This window comes from Mus caroli, unplaced genomic scaffold, assembly GCF_978045245.1.
Source record: "Mus caroli unplaced genomic scaffold, Mus_caroli_1 scaffold_15, whole genome shotgun sequence".
NCBI classification, from domain to species: domain Eukaryota; kingdom Metazoa; phylum Chordata; class Mammalia; order Rodentia; family Muridae; genus Mus; species Mus caroli.
The window spans coordinates 86,903,002-86,928,666 of record NW_028227270.1 but is presented as its reverse complement, the minus strand read 5'-3'; the positions used below and the strand labels follow the sequence as shown (position 1 = coordinate 86,928,666).

Sequence of the window (25,665 nt, the reverse complement as noted above, 5' to 3'; positions counted from 1 at the left end):
CAAGATGACTAACTCCCGCCAGCCTAGAAGTCAACCATTACTGTGGCCAAAGCCAATGGCCCAGGATAGGACTCCAAGGTGAAAGTGTCCTGCCTCCTGCCTAGCCCTGCAGTGGGCTGTTGTCATCATGGACACCTCTTTCAACTTCCATCCTTGAGCTGTACTGTCTCCCAAAGCAGCTCAGTCAGATATTAGAGTGTGCTGAAGTCACTCTCTGCCACATGGCAGTCCACTCACCTATCTCCCTCCTCTGATCTACATACATCCTGTGAGCCTCAGGCCCTGTGGCCAGTGGCCTGTTTAGTTCTCAGATTAGAACTCTACCAGCCAGCCAACTGCAAGAGGATCTTTGGTAGCCTGGCTGCTCACACCACTCTAGGTGCAGGATTCCTGTGTACAGGGCACACCCAGCTCTCCAGGGAGAGATGTCCTCCACCTCTATGCACCAATGAGATAAATCACCCTTCCAGGTATGGTCTATTACCTCCTCTTTCTCAGGGCTTCTCCTACCAAGCAGCCCTCACCCTGCCAACCAGGTACCTCCTGTTTGCTAGGTGGAGGGGTGGGGCAATGCTTTCCAAGTGTTCTGTCCTCTCACCGCCTAGAGGTAAGGCAACAGGTGCCCCACCCTGACAATGAGGAAGCTGGAAAGAATAATCTAGATAAGTTGGTTCCAAGCAGGAGCACTGACTGTGCCAACCACATTCACCAGCTGAAACACTCCTTCATGTCAGTAGGCCATGTTCAAGGGGTTCAGATGTGTGCAGTGAGAGCTTGTGGGTCAAAGATCTCTAGTGGGGAGGCAAACGGCATGCTGCATCCTGTGTGTCTGTCACCATCACTGGGCGGTGTCAGTCAGATGATGGCTGAGCTGACTTAAAGGATAGACAGAAACTAGTGGGTGGAAGAATGAAGGGAAATGGTGTTCTACATTAATGAAACAGCTTAAGTAAAATGTTGAGGAGAAAGAGGGGCCAGCTGAGAGCTTGAGAGGTGCACTACTACAAGAGAGGTATCCTGGAGGAGTGGTCTGGTGGGTAGAGTTGAGGTCAAAGCCACATAGTTTATGTAGCAATGACAGGGAACCCCGAAAGACTGCAAGCAGGAGAATCACATCACAGGTTTGTATTTTAGTGTCTCTGGGTCTACGGTTTCAAAGGTAGAAAGATGATGCCAGTTGGGGGGTGGGGGTTCTACAAAGGCCAAGGGGGCAGAGGTTAGAGATATTTGCCCAGAGGCAAAAGCCTATGCCCACAGAGCCATATTACAGCACACTTTGATGTCACAGCAATCCAAACATGTGCTTAGGGGCATCTGCTATGTCACAAAAGGCAGTGGGTGACAAGAACTGGATATGTCAGTTACCCCTCAGTTCCATTTTTTATTAACTAAAGACTCTGGACGTGAAGTTCCTACTGACATGACATCCTATAGCCAAGCGGCCTATGTGTAGCCTAAGGGTACAGGGAAAGTGGGCAGTGGAAATACATTCTACCCCTAAGGTTTGCCAGATGTGCTCTTTCAGCTTTGTAGAAATTTAATTAGTAGCCTTTCATCTTTAGCTTGAGAGCAAATGAAATGTCGGAATGCTCCCAAGGACCTGCATCTCCTATCCACGCCCCGGGAAGGGGGTCAGATCCTTCTGTCCTACTGTGGGATGCTCATTGTCAGGCTAGGACTCAGAGCTCCAGTGTAACAACTCACTGCCCCCTCTCAGACCCATCCTTCTACTGGCCACCTTTCAGTAGCACACAGAAACCAGGCCCCCAGACACCCCCAAAGGCTGCCTTCCTCACTGAGAGTTCATAGCAGCTGCAATGTTTGGACCTAGGCCCTCCTCACTCTACCTTCCTGTCTATTTGCCTTTCTCTCGCACCAGTGTCATCACCTCCCTGGTCAACTGTCTTCTGCAGGCTTAGCTGGCACAACCCAGCCCACTCTGCACATCCCATCATCAAACCCTGATGCTGAGGTGAAAGAGAACTTTTCAAAAACATGAACTCTCAGCCCTTCATATCCCCGACTCTACTCAGTACATTGATGGTTTTCCCCTTACTCTAGAATTACAGAAACTGTTAACATGGGTTGTGTGGCCTGGCCCTTGTCCCATTCCCATACCAGTGATGAGCAGCCTCATGTGCCTACATGCCACAGGACCCTTGCACATGCTGTCTACCCTCTGGGAAACACATGCTATTCTCTCTTGCCTCTCTCATCATTCACAACCCTCAGCCCATCTCAGATACACCAGCCCATCTTTGTCAGGTTTCTTTGTTCTAGCCTTCCATTTCCCTTTCTCTCCATAGACTTGTCTCAGTTTGAAATGCGAAGACTATGACTTGACCAGTTAGGTGCTTCCTCCATCAGTCTGCCAGGCCTGGAAAGTTGAGCTATTTTCACCCATTGTTATATCCCCAGCACACACACAGCACAATGCCATGTTCAGAATACGTGTATGTAAAGAGGAGGGAAAGATGGAAAGCCTGGGGAGGGAGTGGGGTGGCTTATACTTATTACCTTGACAAATGCTTAATTGAAGAAAAAAACATGCCAATCCCTGCTCTGTGATGTTTGCCAGTTTCCATGGTTGTAAACACCTCTGGGTGACCCATTTTGAGCTACCAACATTATGTTGCTTAATGTGAAGATGGGTAGAGATACCCACAGTGGCTCTGGTATGCCAACACTGGTAATGCCAGGAACAACATTCAGAAAATCCAGTGTGCTTTTAAATGGAATGGCTTTTTTTTTTTTTTTTTTTTTTTTTGGACTCAGCTCTATCTTGGATTAAAAGCCAATATGAATCACTACCTGCAAAAACTGCTAATGACAGAAGAAGAGCTTGAAGTGTCTTCCAACAATAACACCATCACATACTATTCAGAACAAGATGACAGAAGGGGAAAGGTCTTACAGCCCTGGAGAGTGTTGTATTCCCTGAGGGAGGGGTCAGGCCTCTCCACAGCTTCTCAGGTCTGGCCTTTGCATTGCTGAATTAAAGGTGATAAGCAAGTCCAAGTCTACATAAAATGTGGTTTCTACCCCTGTATTAGCATTTCTAGAAATGTACCCTCATAGCACCATAAAAACAAAACAGAATTGCAATGCCAAACTGAAGAGGAAATGAGATCAAAAAGATTACTAGAAGAAAACATGGGATTTCCCCCAGTCATCCAGGACTATGGAAATCATAAACATAACAATAGAAGACCTGGAGGCCATAGAAGGAAAGTGTTGGGGTTGCTCTGGTGCCCCTATGTATTCAAATGCTGGATACTGTCCCCCCAAATCTGGTTGCACCCAATGAGATCTTCATGGGCACCAAGTGATGCTATGTAACTTTGCTCTCCAAATTAATTGACCAATAAAAGGCCAAAGCCTAAGATGGGGTAGGCAGGTTTTCAGTTACCTGGCTGGGGGCCCACAGCTAGAGACAGGAGAAGAAGGGCCATACTGCTGCTGTCAGTCAGGATGGAAGTAATTCTGGAACTTGCACGCACATGAAGGCAAAGAGATGGGAGACCATCCCAAGGAAGGCAAATGTAAAAACCTGCACAAAGACGGTGAAGCTGCAGACCATTTCAAGTGCAAATACTGCAGCAGTAGTCAAATTTTATTTTCTACTCATCAGACTAGCAAACATTTTAATGTATGGCAACTCTCCAAATTATGGAAGGTGTCAGGAACAGGACCACACAAACTATTTCTGAGCATATACACTGCTAAGTTCTCTATACGGAATACTCAAGACACAACATGGGGCTTAAACCTTTGCTTCTTACAACATCTTAAATGTGTGCAAATGTTTCTGTATGTAAAGATATCATTATTTACTGCACAAATACATATATAAAACAGCAAAGACTAAAAATGATCCCAATGCCGTCTTAGCAGGTGACTAGTTAAACAAAGTGTGTCCAAGACACACAACAGAAATACTATACAGACATAAAAGAGAACGAGGGCTTTATATATATTGGTGTGCATTCAACTCTGATATAAACAAGAGGTAAATATATGATTGAAAATGGAATGTTTTGGAAGGATACATACAATTTGGCAACCATGGTGAAACTGAGGAGCAGAGAGAGCAAGCAGTCTGACTTATACTATAGTTTTTTGTTTGTTTGTTTGTTTGTTTGTTTTGTTGTGAGCAGCATCTAACTGTGTGGCTCTGGCTGACCTGAAGCTTCCTATGTAGACCAAGCTATCCTCACACTCACAGACATCTGTCTGCTCTGCCTGAATGCTCGGACTAAAGGCATGCACTGCTTATACTACAGACTAGACATTATCTACTATAGCTAATTTTTAAAAATTTGCATAATAATGTACGCCATTGTGTTATATATACCATACAAAAGCCACTACTGGGATGACAAAATCATACTAGAAAGATAACCCAAGAAATTTTACTACATTAGCAAGAATATGAAGTTTAAAATGTGTCTAAATGGCTGGAGAGATGGCTGGTTAGTTAAGAGCTCTTACTGCTCTTGCAGAGGACTGAGTTCAGTTCCCAGCACCCATGTCAGGCTGCTCAGAACCATTTATAACTTCCACTCCAATGGATCTGATGCTCTCTTCTGGCCTTCATAGGTATCTGCATGTGTGTGTGTGTGTGTGTGTGTGTGTGTGTGTGTATGAGAGAGAGAGATGCACGCATAAAAATACAGTGTTTCTAAGGACTGACAAATACTTTTGAGAATAATGGCAGATTCTATTAAATAAACACTCTGGAAGAGTAAAAAATATGCATAAGTGTTAAGCATTTCAAAGGTGGAAACTAGTTATTACTTTAGGATAACACTGTGGACTTCTTTTAATAAAATATTACCATTGCAATGATAGTATAAATTAGTTTTAGTCTTAATTACCTTGTACTGAAGTCATTTTAAATAACTTCAAGAAAAAGGATACAAATTACTTGTCAGGATATTAAACAGCTTCCGAGACAAAGGTCAGAACTCTTTGCAAATTCATGAGAACAGGAGATGAATGAACAATTTAAACTACAACTACTGGGAAAAAAGAAAGGCTTGGGAAGGTTAGCTGGCGTTGTTTCCTGACCAAATTCTAGAGATTATTCAAGACGGCAATGTGTGTTAGCAGCCAGCTATAGCCATGCAGAACAATACAGGTTGAGTTGTGTTATATATTAAGAACAACATACATGGAGTTGTTTTTTTAATTAAAAAAATATTTATTAAAACCTCAGAAGCAGGAGAAACTTTGGGCTGCAGCATAGAAAATGAGAAAAGGGGGCCACAGGAGCCAAGTCCAGGCCCACCCATCTTCAGAACCCCAAACCTGCTCTTCTGGGAAAGGGACCTATTCGATTCATCCTCTCAAGAGGACACCAACAGCTCTGCTCAGCATAAAACACAGAATGCTAGAACAGAGATAAGGCAGTTTGTTGAATACCTGTTTCCTATGAGAATCCATTCAAATGTGTGTTCATTTTCTGTCACAGATGATATTGGTTAAAATTGGCCTTGGGTTACTATTATTGAGCAAAGGGAATAATTCATGTAAGAGAAACTACAAAAAGCTGCACAAAATAACGGTGGTGCCAACATCACCATTACCACAATCATAACTCTGAAGGAATTGTAAATTCCATGATGAAAAGTCTGGGGTATGCATAACAAATACAAGAACTAATAAAGTTAGCTGGGCACAGTGGCACACACTTTAGTCCCAGCACTCAGGAGGCAGAGGCAGGTGGATCTTTGAATTAGAGGCCAGCCTGGTATACAGAGTGAATTCCAGGACAGCCAGGGCTACACAGAGAACCCTGTCTTAAAAAACAAAACAAAACAAAACAAACAATCAAACAAACACCCAATAATAACAAAAAGCAATAAAGATACCAAGAGGAGAGATGTTAACACTCAAAACCTCTTGGAAGAAACTGGAGCTGTTGTTCAAGCTGCTTCTGTAGAAGCAGAAAAGTCCTCACTAAATGTAACCTAATAGTGAAAGCAAGGCAGACTGGGGACCACAGTATGCAGACAGAAGTACCTCATATCTGCTAAAGATGATGGTGCATCCTCCATAGGCTCCATTAGTGGAGGCATTCCCCAGTCTCCCTTTTAGGGTAGATCATGCAGTGGCTGCTTGGCTGTGCTCTGGTGCCATGTGTAAGAGGCACATACTCATGTAGCAGCCAATATGGCTGACCTTGTTATGAATGGAACACATGGAGTAGGTGGACATTTTTCAGCCAAGTAAGAAACTACTAAATAAAGCAGGGCATACTGGTGCATGCCCTTTAATCCTAGCACTTGGGAGGTAGAGGAGGGTAGATCTCTATGAGTTCAAGGTCACCCTGGTCTACAGAGTGAGTTGTAGGACAGCCAGAACTACACAGTGAATCCCTGTCTTGAAAAAACAAAACAAGATAACAACAATGAAAAGAAACAGAGGGGTAAGGGGTAAGGAAAAAATGGAAGAAATGAAGGAAAGAAAGAAGGAAGGGAAGGAAAAGAAAGAAAGAGAGAAGGAGGGAGGGAGAGAAAGGGAGGGAGATGGAGAGAGAAAGGAAGGAAGGAAGGAAGGAAGGAAGGAAGGAAGGAAGGAAGAAAGAAAGAAAGAAAGACAAAGAAAAAGAACAAAATATGAATCCCATGCTGGAAAACCAAGCATTCTCAGGAGTAAGCTGACAGACATGAGAGAACTTTAGTGCAATTCACCAAAACGCATGCTTCTTTACAAAGAAGGGCAGGTTGGCCTGCTTGGGACAGAGCCCCACTTGTGGAAGGGTTTAAACTGAAGTAACGAGGGCATGTCAGGAGTGTAACCTTGAGGGGGTAAAGCTTAGAGCCCAGGGAATCATCTTCATTCTAACATTCTGGAGCTAAGTGATCTCTTACAGCATCCAGGTATGAGGACAGCAAATGTGATGATGTATTCCCAACCAACAACTAGGGCTAGAAGTGACAGGGCTGTGTCTCAGGAACACACCAGCTCCAGGAGTCACACTGCATGCTGAAGACATCCTGAGGGGAAGGGGACACAGGACAACTTCTCCAACCTTGAAGTTGCATCCACTGACACAAGGTGAAGGCTTCCTCTGTATCAGTTTACTGTGTTCAAAGTAGACAGACACTTGACGGTAAAATGCCAGCAGCATCCCAGTCAGATTTCTACATTTGTGCATAGGCATAGAATCCAGCGAGCACAATTAGCAGAGGGAGAAGTCTGCCAGAGAGCCAAAATGTGCTGGAAAAGCTCTTTCAAGCACTGTTACCTAGCAGAACGTGGTGGAAGGGCGGTCCTCTTGCTGGAGCATATTTCTCTGTGAAAATCAATATGTCCTTCCTCGCCTTTACAGTATGAGAAAGCATGCCTCTAATTACTGTGCACAGGCCTTCATTCCTCTATGTCATCTTGCCTGTAACATGTAACTACCCTGTGTTGTTAGGCATTGTCCCCTCCATACACACACACACGGAGTTCCCCCTCCTGAATGCTAATTTTAAAAACTTGCCCAGCTTTCCAATATGACTCTATCTAGTCTGTTTTCAAGAACTATTTTTGTTCCTGCTTCACACCATGCCTGGCAGGGGATGAGTAGCTGTCTCCTGGTCCCACCGCTAGAGTAATGGTCGGTTTGCTCCACCTGCTAACTTCCAACTTGACTCTAGCACAAAGCCCTCTTCACACACACTCCTTCAAACCCGTACTCTTCCTACACTCTCAAAAGAGGCTTCAAGTACTCAGCAGTGTTCCCAAATCCTTATTGTTGTCAAGCACCCACAGCTATTTAGGCAGTTGTCGTTTTTTAAAATTGTCTCTGCCCTCCATGAATGGGAATCAGTTAGAGAAGCACCTTTGGAAGGGAGAGGCTTGGGGGGTGGGGGTGGGGGATGAGTCAAGATGAGACAAGCTAGGAGGATCTTCTCAATTATATTGCAAAGCAGAGAGATCACTAAGCCAGACGGTTTGGTTCCCACAGGACACAGCGTTTTCTGGCCAGGTTGGTGCAAGATTAAAACAATGATTAAGATGATGTAAGAGTTTCATCTTACAGATCCATGAGCTACAACTGTTTACTAACACACACTGGGCAGAGAGCTGGATTACACACACACACACACACACACACACAATTATAAACTGTCCAAATCCATTCTCAAATTTAGACAGAGCACTTCACACAGTTCAGAACTGTCCCATTTTCTAACTGCACTGTTTAAACTGCCAAAGGGACAGAAACTACAAATGTTTCACAAGTTGCTTAACTAGGTGGCATCCAGTGTTTCCTGCAGGCCAAGTAAATGGAAAATTATGGGTACCTAGGGTTACGATTGTCTAACAGTATTGTCCACTTTTAGGGTGATATACATCTCTCACAGAACACTCCTGCTGTACCACACAGAATGCAAGACCTTTGCAAGGGACAGGGAGGACAAAGTGGGAACTGGGACCAGTTCACCAGGTCTCAATGCCTGAGGCCAGAGCAGGTGCTGTACAGGAGCAGCGATGACACCCTGCAAGCTTCCCACCTTCCTATGCTATGGGACTATTTACTGAAGTCCTGAGAAAGTATTTGAGGGAACACACCGACATTGAAGTCTACAGTCAGATCTCTGGGAAGGACAGCTCATGGTTGGGGTGGGGGTGGGGTGGCCAGGGAACTTTTTAAAGGGCTCTGCTTCTTTGTCTATAACTTGAATTCAATTGGCTTTAATCTGTTCAAGGCACGTGTGGGGCAGCTGACATCTGCTAGAAAGAATATCTGAGAGTAGAACACTAGTTTTCATGGATAGTTAGTTCTTAGTGGGAGACACAGGGACAGGCAGCCTGCAGAAACAACATGGCTATGTCCTGGCTCCAAGGAGAAGCCCTAGAAGAGGGATTGAGTCTTCCAGGGCCCCTGCTGAGCCATCAGTGAGTCTGACACCTTAGCTAGATAGAGGAGAGGATTTGAACCTTTCGGGAGAGGGGAGCCCTTTCCATATGTGCACTGGGACAGGAGTTTGTATGGAAATTAGAAAAAGCTAAGTCGGTCTCTTTGAAGCGGATGCAGCGTCACGGGCACCGCAGAGGGCGGCAAAAAAGCCTTGGCTTCACATCCAAGTAAGAGCATCTCCTTTGAGGGACAGCAGGGAGCCCAGTCAATGCGGGGTTGTGCGTACACAGGCTAACATTTTGGGTTCCTCAACTGGATAGGTTCGGACCTAAGTCTGCAGAGAATGAGAGATGGAGCACAGAGCAGAGGCGACCGAGGTCAGAAGAAAAAGGTTCACAAGAAGAACGCGGGGACGCGGCGATCGTGGCCCTTACCTTGCTGACCACGTTTTGGATGAGACCAGTGCGGATGCCGTAGTCCCACGCGTGGCAGTCGCAATTTGAGTCGTTGTTCCCCTTGCCTGGAGGGGATGGGAGGGGTGGTGTGTCGCTGCTGTTGCTTCGGTTGCTCGTGGTCCCCCAGGAGGCAGTAGAGAAAGGGGTGGCCGAGGGGCTGGTCCAATTGCCCATGTCACCCCATCGGCCGGTGACAGTGGCACCCGCCAGCTCGGTGCCTTTGCCGGCCCCGTGGCACCAGAAATCGGGCTGGTCCAGAAGGAAGGAGTCCGAGAACTGGCTGAAGCCGATGAACAGTGCCGGGATCCAGGTGAGCACCACCAGGGTCTTCTGGTAGCCGCCGCCCAGGCCCCCGAGGAAGGGCAGCACGGAGCCATCGTAGTCCAGCAACAGGAGGCTCGGGGCGGCTGTCGCCGCGCAGCAGCTCGAGTGCGGGCCGCCGCTGGGGTGCAGCGCAGGCAGTGGCTGGATCTCCGCGCTGCCGCCGGAGCCCGCGCGCCCTCCGAGGGGCGCCGAGGCCGCCGCGTCCCCGGGCGGCAGGGAGCCGTTCTCCTCCGCCGGGGCGGGCTGCCGCCCGGCACCGCTACCCGCCGCCTCACGCCGCCGGTCTATCGCCATGGCCAGGGCCCGCGGCTCCCGCAGAGGCGCATAGAGCGCGGCGGAGCTCGGCGGGCGCCGGGGCACAGCGCCGCCGCCGAGGAGGAGGGCCCGCGGCCGGAGAGAGTGCTCCGGGCCCGGCGAGTCAGGCCACCCCCATGTCACCCGCGCACCCCCGTGCCCTGGGCGCCGGGCAGAAACCGTTCGAGTCCTCAGCCGCCGCGGCTCATCCGCGCCGCGGCCCGGGCGCCCGCCTAGCTCCGAGGCTCTCAGTTGATGCGCGCCGGCTGGGGAGGAGGAGGAGCCGGACCCGCGCCCTTGTCGCGACTCGGGGCCCTGCGGGCACTGGTGCGCGTTGTGCTGGGGCCGCCGGCGGCCGCGGATTGGGAGATCCTCCACGGACTTCGGGCGCTCCCGGAAGCCGCAAGCTCGCAGCCAGCCTGCGGAGCCGGCCGCGCTCTCGGCTCACCGAGCCGGCCTCCGCCTCCCGCCCCGGCCCGCCCCCTCTCCCCCCGCCGAGGTGGAGGTAACCGCGGCACCTGCTGCGCCGCTCCTGCGCACGAGCGCCCCCTCCAGCCGGGCCGTGTCGCCACCGCCCGGACAGACGCAGGGGCGGGGAGAGGGACACCCGGGCCGCTGCAAGATCCCTGGCGGTCTCTGGGCGCGGGGGACGGGGGTCCCCAAGGAGTCCGCACTGGCTGGGAGTGAGAGGACAGTGTCGTCTGCCAGTCTCAAGTCCCGCAGCCGCAAGGGACCTCGCCCCGGGCACACCGGCTCTCCGTGACCTCTGTTCGTTTCCGAGGTGCCTGGCGGCTGGCACCTCACTCCTGGTCCTGAGCCCAAGGGTTGCCTGCCTTCCAGAACAACCTTCTGTGCTTCTTCCAGACTCAAATAAGGCAGCTTTTTATGGTCACGGAGCTGGGGCAAGGAGGCATGTTTGCCAATTTTAGGATGACAGCCCCTTACAACGCTGGGTCACACGCGACCCACTGCAGCACCCGCCCCAAATCGCCATTTCTTTCTGTGCTCCAGAATGAATGTCAAATAAACACAACTCTGGAAGGCTAGACCTTCAACAGAAGCCACACACTCGATACAAACGTGAATGAGGGCGGCCTGCCCCACCCCCTCCCCAAGGTCTCGGAATCACAATTCCTATGCTGTGCGCACAGGCGCGCACACATCTACACCTCACAGGAGATCCAAATGCTCTCGGCACTCCAGACTCCAGAGCCAGCCTTGCCCAGCTAGCACTATATAAATAACACCAGCCCTGCGGCAAACGGCCGCATTAGCATATCTTCTCCTGCGTGCCAGGCCTGACACCAGTGAGAATTATGCGGCTTTCATCTTAGCCTCACTACATTCTGGAGACATTTCATATTCTGAGAAGTTTATTAATGGAATTAATGGAAATCTTAAATGGAGCAATCTATCTCTAGTCTTATTTAGCACAGGGGAAGGAAGCTCCCGTTCTTTTCCCAAAAGCATATCCTGCGAGTACACGTATGGAGTGCGTTCTTTAAGCATCTCCGTTATTTTCTCAGCTGCATGTTGTATAATTTAGTGGGAGACTTTTTTTTTTTTAAGCATGCAGCTCAATGTTCCAGTCAACATGTACTTAACTGCTGAAATTCTGGCACGTGGAGAGAACTATTTCTGAATACTGCCAGAGAGCTGGACTTTGGGAACCCAACTGTGAATTTTCCTGAGTGGCTGGGAAGGGGAGATTAGATAACAATAGACGGAAGAGACACAGGCTGTAGAAGACACTAAAGGTCTGGGAAACCCAGTCTGGAAATTTAAGCACATTTAATGACATACTTGAGTGAGAATGTCATTATGAAACCCATCATGCTGTATAATGATTATAATCTAATAAAGTATTATTTTCAAAATCAGGAGTGACAGTGCACCCTGCCAATACACGTGATCTTCTCTTCCTCCTTCTCTTCTTCCCCCTCCTCTTCCCCCTCCACCCTCTTCCTCCTCCTCCTTCTCCTAATTTCACTTTATTGGTTAGTTTAACTTTTCTTCCCCTCCTCACTTGAAGAGCTAATCCTTAGGAAGCTCTCACCCCACACCCCAACAGAACAGAGTCAGCATTCAATGAATGAATGTTAGATATTTATTACTGACTCCACCCTCTGCACACAACCTACATTTTCTTATCTGAACTGAAATGTAACAAGCCAGGCTTTCTCTCATTCCCCTTCCGTGTTGGTTCTTTCAAAGGAAGCCTGCTCAGTGTCTGGGTCTGACTCCTTTGCTCAGCTGCTCACTAGGAACCTAGCTGAAATTTTGTAAGTCACTGAAAAACACAGCCATTGATCTTAGCAATGGCTCATCTAATTGGGATAAGAATCATAGGGAACTTTGGAGGGGTTTGCTTTTAGATCCACAGTCATTCAATTCATTCATCCAGGGCTGAGATGTAGTGAGCGTTAGATGCTTGACAAACCACTGGTTTTAGATCCCTAGCCATCTAACCTTGAGGGTTCTTTCATTTCAACATGCAGGAACAGATCACCAACCACAGAAGAGTTTACAACAGTGTTTGTTTAAAAGGAGTGACAGATGCTATTTGACGAGTAATCACTTTGCTACATACATAAATACCAAAACATCCTGCATACATTACATATTTACAATAAAACAAAGCTTAGAACCCTACAAAAAGTAGGGGCTATAAAATGAAGTCTGTTTGCCTTTTTAAGGAAAGGCTATTTGTTAATGTATGCTTTTAAGGTGGGTACAGCCCTGGTCTAGAAGAACCTTAATTTTAAAGCTCTTTATTCTTATTCCAAAGTCTAGCAACAATCCCCAAATGGTATATTTTGAGATTTTGGAGACATGCTGAAAAATGGTGCTCTCTAAAGCTAAAGCCGAAAGAAACCAACACCAAATGTTTGGGATTCAGCAGCAGCAGCAGCAGCAGCAGCCTCAACCCAGGCGCTGTAATTAAGTTACTGATTAGATTAGGGGCTTCCTTAAGTCCCTCTTGGATCAACATTTCTCCCAAATCTAGTCAAGACGATTAAAATGTAACTAATTTAGAATAAACTGCCCCTCTATTTATTAAAATGCACCACAGGTGACCTCAGGATGAGCCCTAGAACAACGAAGTAAAGCAAAATTGATATTCCAGAGTGGAAGGCGGCCTCCAAGGTGAGTGTTTAAAGCCCCCCCCTCCCCCAGCTAGTATACAGAAGTTGGTTGTTTTCAACTAGCAACAACCCCACCCCTTATTTTTTGGATGGCCTTTGCTGTTAGCCATTGTTTGACTTACTTACTTACTTACTTACTGGTTTTACCTTCTGCCTCCAGAATGTAAGCACCTAGTAGTTCCCTTGCTCAGCAGTGTTCCCGGAAGTGATAACAATATCTGCACATGTGAGATTCTCAGTGTGTCCTTGTGGAGTGACTGAGTACACCCAGCTGTGATCATCTGATGATGCCCTCTGTTAAGATCTACAAAGGCTTTACCTTGACTCTTAAGTCATTAAGCAAGCTTTTCATATTTGTTTAATCTCTCAAACAAGTGTTCAGCTGAGCCAACCTAAGAATTCAGTTGAACTTGACAATCCCATGCCTTGTGAGTTATTGTGGTTAGTGGATTGCTCTGGATAGGAAGTTGTCTGTTGGCTTTGCAGCTCACAGACTATATGTAAAGTTTCCAAAAAACCATCACTGCCAGCATTTCAAAATGGAAGGACTGAACATGTTTTTAAAATGTGTTTGGGAATACTCCTAACATAGTAGATGTCTGGCCTTTTCCTTGCCCTGTATTTATGGGGCCATGCTCCGTTGAAATACAGTGAGCAGGCAAGGGTTACCCAGCTTGTCTTTATCACTGCCTGGCACACAGTCACACCATCATCTGGCCCCTGCAAACATCTCCATCTGAGTTCCTGACCCTAGTGCACATTAGCATCCTGAGTGCACATAAAGAAGCTGAGTCATCTCTCTTCCTCTGACATTCTGTTAAGTAATCTATCACTCTGCAATTCCCAAAACCTGAGAGAATGAAAATACGATGCAACCTAGTCAGTAATATGCTTGGATAATTTCTTCCCCTTGAATATAGCAGGAGGACAAAAAAAAAAAAATGACTTCAGCTTACCTATAAAATTGAGGGACATCCAACTTTAACAGTTAATCCCAAGGAATTGGCATCAGGGTTAAATAACTTTAATCAGAAGCCAAGTCATACTAAATGTATTGTGGATTGTTTCGGCTCATCTATTAATTTTCTTTATTCTTGAATTATAAGTTGACAAATCATGTACTGCATCATTCTTTTTTGGCTTTATGGCAGCTTAATTTCTTCCCTTCAGATGCTTGTTTGAAGGATAGCTTACCTTGCTTTCCATGAGTGTTCCCGAATTGGGGTGTGCATCAGCATCTCCCAGCTAAAGCTGTGTATATAGTATTCAAACATTATTTTTTATCATCCTTTGGCTTCTGGAATGTCAACTCTTACTCTTTAACAAGGAATTTGACATTTACAAAACCTATCATAAATCAAAATGAAAAATCTACTTTCATTCTGAGGCAGCAGAAGTAATAAAAATGTCACAAGAGCTCTCCTAAGGAAAGCTGCAGGTATTACCTGGAGGAGAGGCCACCTGCTTGTCTGCTGCAAGCCAAATTCATCCTTCCTGCTCACAAATCCCGTGAAGATAACAAAGTATTCCATGCAAAAAGCTACTCCACTACAAGTAGGATCAGCAGGGCCCAATTGCTTTAAAAAGTTTGGCTAAAACTTATTTTCAAGCCAGGCAATGGTGGTGAATGCCTTTAACCCGAGCAGAGGCAAGCAGATCTCTGTGAGTTCAGTGCTACCCTAGTCTACAGGAGGAGTTTCAGGACAGTCAGGGTTACACAGACAAACTCTGTCTCAAAGCACAACAAAAACAGAATAAAACAAACAAACAACAAGAAAACTCACTTAGCAACTATTTTATTGAGTTAAAAATTTCTCTCCTATCAAATGTATGTAGAAATTAGTGGTTTTTTAAGAAATCTGGTGTGTGTGTGTGTGTGTGTGTGTGTGTGTGTGTGTGTGTGAGAGAGAGAGAGAGAGAGAGAGAGAGAGAGAGAGAGAGAGAGAGACAGAGAGAGAGACAGAGAGAGAGAGAGGGATAGACTTCCCAGTCAGGCCTTATAGGTAAACTTTAAGTGTTGTCCCAGCACTAGAACAGCTAGCTACCTTCTGTTTGATGAGATTCTCCCTGAACTTGGTTTCTAGGGCCAATGATGGAGTTTGGTTATGGATGAGCAATGTGTAGGTTGCCATCGCCATGCAAGCTTTGGGGAAGGACAACAAAGTAACGGAGATTTAGGGCAAGGCATTTTCACTTCCTAAGATGAGTAAAGAAAGCTCTTTAAATAGCTTTGTCTCTACCTCTTCCTTCTGGAAGAGAGATAAAGAAAACGTCCACCCCCCGACCCCCTTAACAATTGGTCTGGACTTTTTCTAATAAAATCTAACATCAGTAAATAAATTTCTTTCAGTGACTAGAATCTACAGAAAGATAATCAATACCCCTAAAAGACTAAGCACACTGTCAACCCAGAATACACCTTCTGAAACTGCATACGTCACCCAATGTCTTTCTGTTGTTATTTTTAAGATAAACCTTATACACTTGTTTATTCATTTTAAAGATGGAGACCATTGCAACCCAGGCTAGCATTGAACTCATAATCCTGGTTTTGTTTCAGCCTCCTGAGAAGTTTCAAGTGTAAGAGCATGCCATTTTTGGTGACTTTTCCTGTTTGTATTTATAGTTTCTGCTATAGAAATAATTACATTTAATTTACAACCTTATAAGAGCACTTGGGTGCATTTCTGAGTTCAAGGCCAGCCTGGACGACAGAATGAGTTCCAGGAAAGCCAGGACCACACAGAGAAACTCAAAAATCTAACTAACTAATAAATCCCTCTAAAATGTCTCACAGTTCAGACTGAAAATGATATACACAGCACTAGGTAAAAAAAATGCATTTCTCTTTCTTTGAAGTGCTAGAGGTGGAACCTAGGGCTTGAAGCAAATGAAGCAAGTGTACTACCACTGAACCACTTCAGCCCTAGACAAAGGTTTTACACTCAGTGGTAATGACTGCATTACTTGAGTAATCATGAAAGACTTTTCTTGTTGAAAAATGAACTATGTCTGGATGGTAAATGTCTCCTTGAAGCTTGAGTGTTGAAGGTTGCACCCCCAGTAGGCATCAGTGTTGAGAGGCAGGAACCTAGGAGGTGAGTGATCATGGACAAACCCATTTATGGATTCAAAACTTAATGTACTAGTGCTTTGTGTTTTCAGCCTAAACTGCGCCTTCTTACAGGGGTCTTAATTAAATTGTATTGTTTCTGTAGGAAAAACTGTAAGTGTGTAAAGCAACTGAGATATTGTCACTGAACATTAAAATTATTATTATTATTATTATATCTTATGTATATGTGTTTTGTCTCTGTATATGTGTGTGTACCACATGCATACAGTCCCCCCAGAGTTCAGAAGGCATAAGATCTCCTGGAACTGGAGTTACAGATGGTTATGAACTGCCATGTGGGTGGTGGTAACCAGACATAGGTCTTCTACAAGAATAGCCAGTGTTCTTAACTGTTGAGCCATCTCTGTAGGTCCTGATAATGTTTTTTTTAAATGATATTAATTTAAAATTTTTGAACTCTGGGAACACTTTTTCTATTGTAAAGCAATTCAACGCAATAATATCAACCAATGCACCTAGCACTCAGAACTAATTCCATTCTCTGTGGGAGGAGCCAGAGCTCCTTGGGAAATATTTGACTCTGGGACTGCAGTAGGAAACATACAAGGATGATTCTAGGGCATCATGGAGTACCAGGAAGCATGGAAATTGTGCATCTTCTCCACAGGCACCACATATGGAGTCAATTATATGGACACAAGAGCTGACTGAAAGATCTAGCAAAAGGAGTGCTTGAGCTCTGGAGAAGCCTGAACATTAAATATCATAGGATGACAGCCCAGAGCATACCATAGCTGCAAGTCTATATTGATAAAAACAAGTGGTGAAATAAATAAATACATCTCATAAAGAAGTGACTGAGGACATGCCACAGAGATATTTGCACACTCATGCTTATTGCTGTACTGGTCACAATAGCTAAGAAATGAAGCCAGCCCACATGTCCATCACAAATGAATGGCTATACATAGTCCATGTGCACAAAGTAATTTTATTCCTTCACTAGAGAAAATGAACTCACAACATTTGTAGGAAAGTAGAGCAAGAGATCATTATGTTCCGTGAAATAAGCGAGACTCAGAAAGACAAGAACCACATTTTTCTCATACCCACAGTCTAGTTTTGAAGATGTGTGTGTGTGTGTGTGTGTGTGTGTGTGTGTGTGTGTGTGTGTAGCTCATATAGAAAGAGGATTACAGGGAAGGAAGGAGGGATTTTAAGTCAGGGATGGGAGACAGGAAAAAAGGATGATGATATAGAGGTGACCTGGAAGCAGAAGGTGAAGAAAGCTGGGGAGAGGAAGAAGGTCAGCAAGAGGGAGATCAGGAGAAAGGCATGAATAAGAACAGATACATAGGCACAGATCTAATGAAAATATAAGCTAAGAGATGATTTCGTATGCTAATCTCAAAGCTAGTGAAATAAATGGGAATAAAGGTGGAAGAGCTGATCTTTAATGCCTAAGAACCATAACTTAGAAAGATGCTCAGCTATCAAGGAGGTAGGACATGATTCCTCTCTCCCTGAGGATGGGCTACACAGTGACCCAAGTGTGTTTGTAGGAAGCAAGGGAAAGAAAACAAAGGGCGGGCCAGGATAGAGTAGGAAAGCCTACAAGGACTTCCTCAGTTGGTTCCTCTAAGTTGGGGTCTTAGGAGGAGCAACTTGAAGTCTGTCTTGTTACATCTGCCTTTGTGTTGCCATAGTCTATCAAGTTCTAGCCACATGTCCCTATAGGCTTGGGTGTGTGTTTGCTTTATTTGTTTGTTTGTTTTCTCGTTCTTACATTTGGGTCAAGTCTCAGGTCTCATTTAGCCCAACTTGGATCTCACTATCTAGCTGAGCATGACCTTGAACTCTTTATCTTCTTGTTTCAGTTGCTAAAGCGTCAAAATTACAAGGGTCTATCACCACACTGAGCACATGTTTAAACCAGGGTTTTCTTTTGTTTCTTGGAGCTGCCTCGGCCTTGTCAATCTCCTCAGTGATTCCATTTCTCTAAACCTAACAGAGAACCTCTGGGCAAGCTGCAAAATACACATGTACAGAAGGACCAGCCCATTTTCTAGGTAGTGTGACAAAGCAGGTCTTCGCTTCCAGGCGAGCACTCTTTGACAGAGTCTTTTCATCAGCCACAAAAATCCTGTGAGTGTAAATCTATCTACATTTGAGTACAACTCCATTTTCTGGTATATGCCCCTAAAGGATAGAGCCCCTGATTTATCTTTCTTGGTAGACCTATTGCATGTCTCAGGGCCTGGCACTTAGTAGTATTTGCCGAATGGAAGGGAGGAAGAGAGGAATGACAAATGGTATTTTTCCAGAGAGAGAACAGTACAGTACCTTCCAAGTCAGAGAAGAGTGGAAGTGAAAGCCCCGAGGAGATGAAGACAAAGGCGTGTGCAGGAATGCGGAAGATCTATGTGTCTGGATGGTGGAGAGCTTTTCCACAATGTGATTTACTGCCGGTAATTGCTGTACTTTGAATCTGGAATGTTCCCCCCGGCTGATGTAAAAGGTTTCAATCCCCAGCCCATGGTCCTTTAGGAATGTTATGAATCTTTAGAGAGTAAGGCATAGTGGAAAGAAGTGAGGTCACTGGGGCATGCCCTTGAAAGAGATATGGAGTAGCATTGCAGAGCAGGCCTAGTCTTCTAGATGCCCGGCCTTTGGCAGATTCTTGTTAAAATTCTTGTTATCGGCCTCTTCCATTATCTTCCTTTCTATTGGGCTGCTGTCAGGTAAGCAACTCCCTCTTCCACTGTCTGCGGGAGGATGTGATGCTCTGTACAGACTTAGAGGCAGCAAGGTGCAAATGACCATGGCCTGAAACCTCTGACAGTATGAGCTAAATTTGATTTTCTTCTAAATACCACAAACTTTTAAAATGAAAAGTCTAGGGATTCAGAGATGGCTCAGTCCTTACGATCATGTGTTGTGTGGCTTTTGCAGAGGACCTAGGTTCAGTCTCCAGCATGTACATCCAGTATCAGCAGATGTGACACTCTCTTCTGACCAGGCATGCATGCGGTACATAGACATACATGCAGGCAAGCCACATAATATGTATACGTATACGTATACATATACGTATATGTACATATATAGAAATACATCTAAAAGAAAAAGGGGAAAACTATAGGGAGATAGCACATTTAACCACCCAAGTTAATTGGAGCATGATTCAAATGCTCAGTTCAATGATGGTATATGTGCACTAATGAAATCCAAATAAAAATAAACATGCCATTGACTTGCAGAATGCTCTGTTGTGTTCTTCATAACCAATCTCCTACTCCTACATGACACTCGAGACCAGTGCTGGTCAACTTTCTCAAACTGGAGACTGAATTTGCCTGCTCCGGAACCCTGACGAAGTAGAAGCAGGCAACACACATTTCCACGTCTTCTTCTCTCACTTTTAACACACCTTGTGCAGTCTACTACTGTGTTGCCGGTTCCCACATTTCATCCCCTTTTGCTGCTAAATAGTATTTGACTGTATGAATATGCCACATACTGTAATCTGGCCTCCTGTTTGTATTTTAGTTATTTCCAGCTTGGGATCATTGCTAATAGAAGTACTGTGAATCTTCTAGGAAAGGTCTTTGCAGCAATACGATTCATTTCTCTGGAGTACACAACTTGGGAATTGTTTGAAATTCAGCTTGACATGACTTGAGTAACCCTAGTAAGTTTTGCCTAAAATTTTCTAGCAAGCAATAGATGAGCAAGAGCTGGGTGGGAGTGTATATCCACAGTGAAGCGCTTAGCTATCATGTCAGGGTCCTGGGTTCAATCCTTAGTACTATTAATTAACCAGTTAATTAATTAATAAGCATGAATGGATGCAAAAAAAAAAAGCTGAAGAAACAAAACCAATCTGTGGTATTTTGAATGAAAAATACCCCCTGTAGTCTTGGGCATTTGAACACTTGCTTCCCCATAGGTGGCACTGTTTAAGAGAGGTTTCCTCACAGGAGGAAGAAGAGGGCAGGAGAGTTTAAACCTTCACTGACACTTCCAGTTCACTCTCTGTTTTGGGTTTGTGGTTGAAGATGTGTTCTCTCAGTTTCCTGCTCTTGCCACCATGCCTGCTGCTGGCTGTTATGCATCCTGGCCATGGTGGACTCCTATCTCTCTGGAACCATAAAGCCAAAACAAACTCCTTCCGTAAGTTGCTTTGGTGGTGGTGTTTTATGATAGCAATATAAAAGTAGCTAGCACTGCTGGGCGAGGTGGCACACGCCTTTAATCCCAGCACTCCGGAGGCAGAGACAGGCAGATTTCTGAGTTCGAGGCCAGCCTGGTCTACAGAGTGAGTTCCAGGACAGCCAGGGCTATAAAGAGCAACCCTGTCTCAAAAACAAAACAAAACAAAACAAAACAAACAAACAAAAATAGCTAGCACAGAAACACATTTGAGTAGGATGTGGAGTTTCCCAGCCAGACCCTTGTATACCAGGAACTTGACTGATATCTTTGACCTTGACTTGAGATAAACCACCTGAAAAGACTCCTTTCTAACCTGATCAACCTCTTCTTCTGACCAAATTATGGGGATCGATGGTCTTGCTGCTACTATGATGCTCCTGTCCGCAAGTCCCCTACGGACTATGCTCTACCAATGATGGAGCTGTTTGCTTCATTCTTCAGTTTCACGGCACCCAGAGGTCAGTTCACAAATACGGGGACTGGGATTTTTCCAGAACAAGCAGGACTGATGTTTATAGAGGAGGCTGTATCTCACTTTTTGAAAATGACACCTTTCTAGGTGTCATCAAGAATGTGTCTTCTGTGCAGCCAGATCACAGTGAAGTCTGCTGGCTCTGACTGCTGCTGGCTGAGCCAGGTGCTATTTTAGAACCTAGCACTGTGGCTCCCAGGCTCTAGGTCACCCATCTAAAAAAGACTGTCCTTGGGTTGCTGTTAGGAAAAGAACCTAGGGCTGGAAGAAGCATCATCTGAGAGGGCATGGAATAGCCTGTGTTTCTATGAAATTAGACTAACGCTCACAGCCTTTCAGGACACAGTAGCAAGTAAAAGGGTGTCTAAGAATGAATTTATTTTAGGTTAGTTTTCATACTTGTCTAAATGACCATCAGTTTATAGTCATCATCTCTCTCATGAATGTAGTAGTATTGCTTTTACACACACATCACAGAAAACTCAAGATAAAGCAGCTGTGGGAAGAAGGGGATTGGTTAGTTCAGGGGCCCGGAAGCTGCGATTTGTGTGGCTTTTGACAAGGTGGAATCCCGTCTCTCTCCATCTCAGGCTTTGCTTTTTATTCCACTGTCCTCTTGTTTTTGCTCAGTGGGAGGTTTTTTGCTGCATGCATAGTATGTGTGTGTGCACGTGCACACACACACACACACACACACATTATTTCAGTAGGGCATGCTTTCTATAGAATCCAGCTGTTATCTGTTGGCTCTGAGGACATTGTTTGCTCCAGATAGAGTTTGGAATCTATCACTATGGTGCCCAGGCCCTGAGACTCTGATGTCTATCTATCTATCTATCTATCTATCTATCTATCTATCAATCATTCAGTAGCCCTAATCTAAAAACAAAAGAAAATACATGAGGGATGGTGAGATACTATACCAGAAACAAATACTCTGCTTGCTAGGATAACTCAGCAAATAAACTAGAACGAGCCAAAGATAGATGATTCCATGTAGCTTTTACACCCGCTTTCACTTGGCGCATGCGCAGGAGCACTGGAGACACGGCCAAGCTCATGAGACGGAGAACCAGAGCTTCCGAGTCTTCTAGGCCAAAGCAAAGGTTGGAACCAGGTTTTGTTCAGATCATTTGAGAATCCTTTTCATTGTGTTTGTCTGAGGTTTGGGGACTGGAGGGAGAGAGGCTAGTGTGCGCGCGCACATACACTCACACACACACACACACACACACACACACACACAGAGGCATGCACAACCAGGGTGGGGGTGGGAGACTGATTTCCCTCTTGCCCCAATTTAAGATTTTAACCTCTATGTGTGGATTATTGGACCTTGTTGGCCAAAATAAAACAACAACAAAGCAACCAAAGAAAAGAAGCACGCATGCATAATCACACACACACACACACACACACACAAACCAAGAAATACCCAAGTGGTCAGTATCCCCGTAACCTGAAACAGGTGACTGTCGGTCACAGAAAGTCATATTAAGGATCTCTTCCTAAGGACCAAAGCCTGATCCGGGTGGATACAAGTTTCATGTTCTAGAGAATAGCAGGGCCAGTGATGGAGGAGAGCACCTGCAGAGAGACCTCCTGGGCTTTTGGCCAGGCTGCACAACCTTCTGCTTATGTGCCCTTGAACAAGTCCTGTTCCTTTGGCGTGTCGTGCATTTCTCATCTGTACATTGGGAATAATCATTGTACTTGCTGTTACCCCTTCCCCAGGCATCATGAGATCACGTGAACAAAGAAGACCACAGCTGTAAGCAGCTACAAGTTACTATTCCTTGTCCAAAATGCCTGGGACCAAAAGATGTTTTAGAAAAAAAAAATGTTATTTGACTATTCCCTTCAAAGTGAAACATTCCCTCTTGCAGAAAGGCTCCTTGTAAAGACTCAGAAAAGGCATGAAATTTACAGGTATCAGGAATCTCTTGGAAGTCACTAGGTTGGCAAGGTCACTCCTCGAGGTTATATAAGCAATAATGTTGCTGAAGAGATGAGATGGGAACAGGGGCTGAGCTGGCTGCATGTTGTCTAGACATCTCCAGACATGCAGCTATTGGACATTGTCACCCCTGCTGGAGTGGGCTTTTTGATGAAACAGCTGCCCTTGATTTGTCCATGTTCCTGCAAGGAACCTTCTTCACTCAGACTCTGATAAGTAACCTTGATACATTTTGATTCACTAAGCTAAACTCAAGCGTGTTGGATCTGGATTGATCGAGGTGATACAACAACAATCAAGGAAAGAAGACACTGATCTCTATAGAAGCAGGTTGTCCTTTAATCAAAACAATGTTTCAATGCATCAGTTTCTCCACAGTGGACACTGAGCCCAGACACAGACGGCTTGGGGATCTTATAAGACAGAAGAGGGAACTTTTGGGATGGAAGCTTCCATTTGCAGATCTGTTCCCCTGCAAAAGCTGTGAATAGTAAAAGAGGCTGAGAGGCTGATCTAGTTAGGAGCTTCCTAGATCCATCTTCCTGCTGAAGCTGTTGTCTGCTGCCCACATTCCTACCCAGGTTTCTGAGCTCACCTGAGGTTTGGGGGTTATTAGAGTAGAGTTGTTCTTTTAGTGTATCCTCAGTGTTTTGTCTAGGAGGAATAGATCTTTTCATGTGTCCCTCCAGCAGAAATCACACAACACTTCGATATATATATATAAAGTTTGGTGATGAGACCCAAGTCTAAACACAAAATTTATTTATTTTGGGCTAGGAGATGCCTCATCAGGTAAAGGCACTTGTTGTCAAGCCTGACATCCCTGGGACCCACATGATGGAAGGAGAGAATCAGCTCCCATAAAATTGTCTTCTAATCTTTAACTTATGCTCCATAGCACACCACACATATACACATGTACACTAAATATATCAATAAATGTTAATTAAAATAATTTGTTCCATATATACTTTGTAGCCTGAATATATTATTTTAAATAATTTTATGTAGAAAACACTATAACACTGTGACATTGTGTTGGTGCTTACAAAGTTTGGGGTTTAGTGTTTTGCATTAGGGATGTTCAGATGATATGTAAATATTCCTTAATATTGAGTTATTAACATAAGTGTTTAAAGTATCTGATTCTTCATCACTACAATCCTAGGGTCAGATTCTAACAACATTCATATAGAGAAGAGGATGGAGTTCCTAGAGGACATTTCTTTCCATTAGCTCTGCTAAATAATTCTATAGTTCAGTTAGGCAGAGAGCTTGAGTTTGCTGTGTAAGGTCAGACTCTGGTAGCAAAGGTTTGCTGGATCAGAACTCTATGTTTTTCTGGCCCCCAGAAGGAGATCAAACCCTCCTGGCATCAAGAGGGGAAGGCTGGATGTGGGGTACAGCTTAGTGGAAGAAAGTATCTCTAACAACTAGTAAAAGTGAGTGAACTACCCAACTGATCTACTCCATAGAGCAACCTGGCCCCAGTTAGCCAACCATGCTGAGGGAATTATGGTTCCTAGTCCCAACTTGCCTTCCTTGCCTTATCTTGATGGAGAGAAATTACTTCATATCTGTGATAGAACCAGTCATCATGGACCTGGAGGGCATCATCCTGAGTGAGGTAACACAATCACAAAGGAACTCACACAATATGTACTCACTGATAAGTGGATATTAGCCCAAAACTTAGGATACCCAAGATATATAATACAATCTGCTAAGCACATGAAACTCAAGAAGAATGAAGACCAAAGTGGGGTCACTGTACCCCTTCTTAGAATTGGGAACAAAACACCCATGGAAGGAGTTACAGAGACAAAGTTTGAAGCTAAGATGAAAGGATGGACCATCTAGAGACTGCCATACCCAGGGATCCATCCCATAATCAGCTTCCAAACGCTGACACCATTGCATACACTAGCAAGATTTTGCTGAAAGGACCCTGATATAGCTGTCTCTTGTGAGACTATACCGGGGCCTAGCAAACACAGAGGTGGATGCTCACAGTCAGCTAGTGGATGGATCACAGGGCTCCCAATGGAGGAGCTGGAGAAAGTACCCAAGGAGCTAAAGGGACCTGCAACCCTATAGGTGGTACAACATTATGAACTAACCAGTACCCCGGAGCTCTTGACTCTAGCTGCATATGTATCAAAAGATGGCCTAGTGTGCCATCACTGGAAAGAGAGGCCCATTGGACACACAAACTTTATATGCCCCGATACAGGGGAACGCCAGGGCCAAAAAAAAAAAAATGGGAATGGGTGGGTAGGGAAATGGGGGAGAGGGGGGAGGGTATGGGGGACTTTTGAGATAGCATTGGAAATGTAATTGAGGAAAATAAGTAATAAAATATATTAAAAACAAAAAAAGAACCAGTCATCACAGTCGTTTGATTTGTTTTGAGAGTTTTGCTATGTAGGCCAGGCTGATCTTGAACCAGAGACCGCAAGAGTGCTAAGATTACGGATGTATGATGAGATACCTTGCCATTAATCATTTTTAACCTATGCACATCTTCCAGTAGGCTATTTAAAATGAGTGAGTGTGATGGAGAGATGGCTCAGTGTTTTAGAGCACTTGCTGTTCTTCTATGGGTCATGGGCTTGATTCCTCGCACCCACATAGTGAGACACAACATTTGTATTCCAGTTCTAGGGGGTCAATGACTTCTTTTGGCCTGCAGGAACCATACCACCCCCCCACACACACACATGGTACATACTTATAGATGTAGACATCCATACATATAAAAATAAAATAATTGATTTAGGGGTTGGCAAGACAACTCAGTGGATAAAGTACTTGCTGTACTTGAAAGACACCTAATACCAATCTCTGGCCTCTACACACATATGTGTGT

At 45.0% G+C, this 25,665-nt stretch overlaps 1 protein-coding gene across 2 annotated transcripts in view; it reads right to left on the bottom strand.

Annotated features, from left to right (window-relative positions):
- Positions 1-10,406, bottom strand: part of Slc22a23 (solute carrier family 22 member 23) — a 171,295-nt gene extending 160,889 nt beyond the window's left edge. The window contains exon 1 of one of the 2 annotated variants that reach the window (XM_029468209.2): positions 9,292-10,406. In XM_029468209.2, the coding sequence (XP_029324069.1) occupies positions 9,292-9,930 (639 nt within the window). In that variant the 5' untranslated portion in view covers positions 9,931-10,406. The remainder of the gene's footprint in view (positions 1-9,291) is intronic. The other variant, XM_021179965.3, reaches the window with a different exon arrangement.
- Positions 10,407-25,665: the final 15,259 nt, after the last annotated feature.